We start from the raw sequence: 5,182 nt of genomic DNA, 5'->3' as shown, positions 1-5,182 counted from the left end.
GAGCCCCCTTCCCTTCTAGTAACATCTTCATAAAAATCCTGTTAAATGCTACGAAAAGATTTAAGGTCATCTCTTTAGATCACATCTTCAAAAAAAATTACCAATCCTTAAAAAAAAAAGTGGGGGCTCAATTCGGTTTAGAAACATATTATCTTGGTCTCTGCAAAATTATCAATATATTATGAAATCAACAGTTGTACATCCCCCCCCCATTAACCAATCAACATCTTTTGTAAACATTTTAAATCTTCTAAAAATCTGTTGCAAGGAAAACCCATTTCAGCAAATATTCAGGAAAAAGTATAACATCAGTTTTCAATTATCCTTGTTATCAGGCAACTCCTTTGAATCCTCTAAGAGAAGCCATGATAGAAAAGAAAAATGGGAGAAAAAAAAATCCACTCTTTCCAATTTTGATTGTTCCTCTTTAAGCTGGGAAGAGGATGGGAAAGGCAGGGCTACCAATCCAACAGGATCCTTGTTTTGAAAATGAAAAAACATTTAAACAAAATGCATCAATCCAGCTCAAAAGCACGTATCTGCTGGATCTCGGCAAAGTTACCAGGATATTATGAACTTGACAGTCGTTCATTTTCCTTTTCATTAGCCAGTCAAAATCTTTTTAGCCAGATTTTCTTGCAAAATCCTACTCTTATACAAAGACTTTGCAAGAAAAACCTTTCAACAATTATTTAGCAAAAACCTTAGTATCATCCTTAAATTGTTCCTGTCATCAGACAGCGACCTTGACCCATTAAGAGGAGACAGTATATGAAAGAAAAATGAAAAGGAAATTTCAAGTTTCTTTCCGATTTTGATTCTTTCCGTTTAATTCAGAGGAGGACAGCAAGGGCTACCAATCCAATTGCATTAGTGTTGTGAGAAGGGAAAAAGGGAGAACTGCTGTTCTCTCTTTTCATTCCACTGCTGTTTCAACAAAAACCACCCCTTTGTTTTTGATGGGTTCCCTCTCACCTCCTCCCTCAAATAAAGAATCATCATAAAGACCCACTTCAAAGAAAGGAGGACATTTCATCAGACAGGCAAAAACCTATCTGTGTTGTCCTCGTTGTCATTATCTAGGTATTTGACAAGTAACGGCTATTAAAGAAAACACCATGCATCCAAAGTGTGCTATTTTTTTGGTATTTTTCTAAGCAGTATAAAACTCTTTTCCTGATCCACCCAAGGATGGCCGATGATTCAGAAATTTTGCAAACCAGCCAAGGCAAAACTGGTTTACAAAGTCCACTGGTGACAAATGGTAGAAAGTTTCTTCCCTCCTCGTCCTGTTTCTTCCATGTTGGCGCACTTCTTTTAACTGTGCACCTTGCTAAACAAGGCTTTGTGTGATTCAAGCCTTGTGAATTTTGTTGGTCTTAAAGGAAACCTGCAGCACACGGCCACCAAGACAGTATCCATTTAAGCTGGCAACGGCTAAGGCGGCTTCATTGTAGCTGGTCATAGTGACAAAGCCAAAACGTTTGCACTTGTTGGTGTTGAAATCTCGGATGATTTTGACTTTGCTCACTGCTCCAAAGGGCCCGAAAAGTTGCCAAAGGACGTTCTCGTCAGAGTCGGGAGACAAGTTGTAGACGAAGATACACCAGCCACTGCTGGTATGGCCCGGGTAAGTTATTCCCGCCATGTTGGGAGCACCACTGTAGGAGGGGGGTGCCATGTTCTGGACTCCATAGGGCATGTTGAAAAAGCCTTCTTGCCCAAATCTTGAGGTCTGTGGTTGTGGTTGTGGTTGTGGTTGTGGCTGTGGCTGTGGTTGTGGTTGTGGCGGCGGTGGTGGTGGCCTGAAGTAGTGTTGGGGAGGCTGCTGGACTTGAGACAGGTAGCCCTGAGGGGTCCTCTGGGTCTGATGTTGAGCAAACTTGACTATGAGAGGCACCCGGTTCCCACAGGGTTTCTGACCATTGAGGGCCTTGATGGCTTCCTCAGCCTCTGATTTCTTATCAAAGAGGATAAAGCCCACCCCCCGAGAGGCCCCACTGACCCTATCTATCAGGATTCTTGATGTAATGATGCGTCCAAAGGGAGAGAAGAGCTGTTCTAGATCCTTCTGCATCATATTCCTCGGCAGACCACTGACGTAAAGGTTGGCATCTCGGATCGAGGATGAGCTCGGCCGAGCAAAGGACACCTTAATGGTTTTAGGGGGACACTGAAGCCTGTTCAGCAAGCAGACAGCCTGCTCGGCATCCCTGGGATCAACATAGTTGACAAAGCCATAGCCTAGGCTCTGGCCTGTTGACCTGTCTCTCACCAGTTTACAGGACTGAATCTTACCCACAGTGGCAAACAAATTGTAGAACTCCTCTTGGGTCATGCTCTGCGGCAGGTAGTTGACGATCAGATTGGTCTTGGGGTCGGAGGAGCCTGACGAAGCCGGTTCAGTAGTGGCTGAGGAGGTAGAAGCCCCCGCCACCCCGGGAGTTTCAATAGGAGCTGATGCTGGTGGAAGGTGAGGACTAGCTGCAGCAGCTTCTTCACCCAGGGCTGAAGCCAGAGTGGGAACCCTTACACGGGCACCTAGGTGAACTCGGGTGCCTCCTCGAGTAAGGGGAGAGTAAGGAAGAGGAGGCCAGGCAAAAGTGGGAGCCAGGTGAGGAAACTGGACAGGAGCTGCAGCAGGGGGCTTGGCAAAATCTGGAGCCTCCACAAGGGCAAAGGCTGGGGCAGGGACAGGTGCAGGAGCCGGGATGGGTGCAGGAGCCGGAATAGGAGCTGGTGCTGGTGCTGGAGCCATGATGGGTGCTGGAGCCATGATGGGTGCTGGAGCCAGGATGGGTGCTGGAGGCGGAATGGAAGCCGGAGCTGGAATGGGCACTGGAGCTGGAACAGGCGCCGGAGTCCTCAGGACAGGAACAGGAGCCAGGGTTGGGGCCAGAGCTGGATCCAGAGCAGATGTCAGAGCCAGGGCAGGTGTAGAAGCCAAAACCCCAGGGTCAGTGGTCAGATTAGCAGCCAGGGTAGGGGCCCTAGCCCAGGCATGTGTCAGAGTAAGAGCCAGAGCAGGGATGGGGACCTGAGCTTGGCCAGAGGCACAGGTCAGACCAGCAGCCAGATTAGGGGTCGAAACTTGGGTAGAAGCATGGGTCAGAGGAACGGCCAAAAATGGGGCTGAAGCCTGAGTAGAAGCATGGGCCAGAGTAGCAGCCAGAGCTGGGGCTGAAGCTTGGGTAGAAGCATGAGCCAGAGGAGCAGTCAGATAGGGGGCTGAAGCCTGGGTAGAGGCATGAGTCAGAGTAGCAGCCAGATAGGGGGCTGAAGCCTGGGTAGAGGCATGGGTCATAGTAGCAGCCAGAATAGGGGCTGAAGCCTGAGTAGAAGCATGGGCCAGAGTAGCAGTTAGAGCATCAGTTGGAGCCTGAACATGGGCCAGATTAGTAGTGAGGGCAAATGAAGCCTGTGCTGAAGCATGGGTCAGGTTAGCAGGCAGTGTAGACCCCGAAAACTGGGTAGATGCATGGTTCAAAGTAGCAGGTGACGGAGGGGAGGGGGTCAGCGGCAGTTGCAGAGGTGGGGTCTGGGTTTGAGCTTGTACCTGCCCCCCAGCAGCATGTAAAGTGCCCAGACCATTACCCATGCCCAACCCATTACCCGTGCCCAGACCATTACCCATTCCCAGGCCATTACCGGTGGGCCCATGCCCGTTGCTTGCGTGGCCTACTCCGTTGCTGGTGTGTCCATAAGTGGTGGATGCCATGTTGTAGGTGGGCCAGTTGGAGGTGGAACTAGAGCCCAGGCCTGAACTGGAGCTGGGACCAGGAGTGACGACGGTGCTGGGGCCGGAGCTGGGGCCCGGGCCCGGGCTGGAGGCAGAGCTGGAACTGGGACCGGAGATGGAAATGGAGCCGGAGATGGTACTGGAGCCAGAGGTGGAACCGAAACCGGAGATGGAACTGGAGCCGGAGGTGGAACCTGAGCCGGAGATGGAGCTGGAACCATTGGTGGTATCCCCGAGGTTGGTGCCGTGGTGGTCATCATGGGATGTACTGGGGTTGTTAGCGACCTCAGGCTCCCTGCCGGGAAGGTCCTGTAGCCGCATCTTCTCAGACACTGGCTGTACTCACGGCACCGAGGCTAGACGGGGTCGAACAGCGGGCTGGTGGAAGGCGCTGGAAACTGCCGGGGCAGCGCAGGCCCAGGCCCAGCAAGCTGGGAGCACATGTGCCAGAGAGGCAGCCGCGTGTCTGACTCTTGGGGAGGCGGCCAGGAGAGTGAACTCTGGGAAGCCTGAGAGTAACCTAAGTAGCGCCAGGGGGCGGGGCCAGGCAGCCACGCGAGATTCCATAAGGATTGTGCGCAACCTTGGCAACCCCGCTGCCACAGCAACTGCAGCCTGATAGGCTGGAATATTTGTGACGACAGAGGGCAGGGAGGAGGGGCAGAGGGCAGGGCGCAGAAACCGTTGCCCTTGGAAAATGTCCTTGGCAACCGTTGATGGGCGTTGGCTAGCATTGGGCGTTGGCTGGCCCTGGGATCATTTAGGCGGGAAAAAGTAGCACTGCTTCTTCAGCTTGAAGAACTATAGCAATTGCTACAAAGTTGGCGGGAAGAGAGAAAACTGCACAGTTGTGCTTGCTGCAACAAAAAGCTAGACCCTCAGCAATGCGCTACTATATTTGCAAAGGCAGAAGATAATCTTGCAAGTCACGAGAGAACGGCAAAGGGAAAAAAAATGAACCCCACGGACGCACATTAAAAAAAATAACGTAAGCCTATCATGTTTTTATTATTGCCCTCTCTTCCCGATGACTCCCTTCCACAGAACCTGCTTTCATATGGAATAAATACAGTTAAGCCAAACAAATCAATCCCTTGGCCTTCTAGGGATGCCTCATCCATCGTCCACCTGTAGCCTCCCCCCAGAGATGAGGGAGAATTGCTTCCCTGCCACTCCTGAGTTCACAATTGGTCCCTGCGGTGATCGGACTTTTCTATTTCGCCATTCTTTTTTCTTTCCCTTACGATAGGAACCGGGTAAATTGTTCAGGATCTGCTGATTTTGCAGATTATTTATTTAGCAGATTATTCATTATTTATCCCTTCATCTGTCCCCTAATTCTTTATAGTCATTGTTCGTTACAGGGCAATCGCGTTCCATTACGGTTCCCATACCACAGTTGGTTCAGTTATTGCCTGGGTGCCAGCGAAGGGTTCTTGTTTT

General features: G+C 50.4%; 1 protein-coding gene across 1 annotated transcript; it reads right to left on the bottom strand.

Annotated features, from left to right (window-relative positions):
• Positions 1 to 1,132: 1,132 nt before the first annotated feature.
• Positions 1,133 to 4,244, bottom strand: LOC100018872 (ELAV-like protein 2). The gene is made up of 2 exons (XM_007507431.3): positions 3,649 to 4,244; positions 1,133 to 2,901 (listed from the first exon to the last, which is right to left on the bottom strand). Exons 1-2 carry the CDS (start codon positions 4,058 to 4,060, stop codon positions 1,355 to 1,357), a joined length of 1,959 nt encoding a protein of 652 aa, XP_007507493.1. The 5' UTR covers positions 4,061 to 4,244; the 3' UTR covers positions 1,133 to 1,354.
• Between the last annotated feature and the right edge of the window lie 938 nt (positions 4,245 to 5,182).

The sequence above is a fragment of the Monodelphis domestica genome, chromosome X, assembly GCF_027887165.1.
Source record: "Monodelphis domestica isolate mMonDom1 chromosome X, mMonDom1.pri, whole genome shotgun sequence".
NCBI lineage: Eukaryota > Metazoa > Chordata > Mammalia > Didelphimorphia > Didelphidae > Monodelphis > Monodelphis domestica.
The sequence above is the reverse complement of the archived record's forward strand: the minus strand, read 5'-3'. Positions and strand labels throughout refer to the sequence as shown.

Bases quoted from the DNA above. Each gene is read 5' to 3' on its own strand.
- LOC100018872 (XM_007507431.3), bottom strand. From the start codon at position 4,060: ATGCGGCTACAGGACCTTCCCGGCAGGGAGCCTGAGGTCGCTAACAAC. The intron at 2,902-3,648 runs GTAATGGCCTGG...CTCTGGATCCAG, and splicing joins CAACGGGCATGGGCCCACCG to CTCTGGCCCCAACCCTGGCT.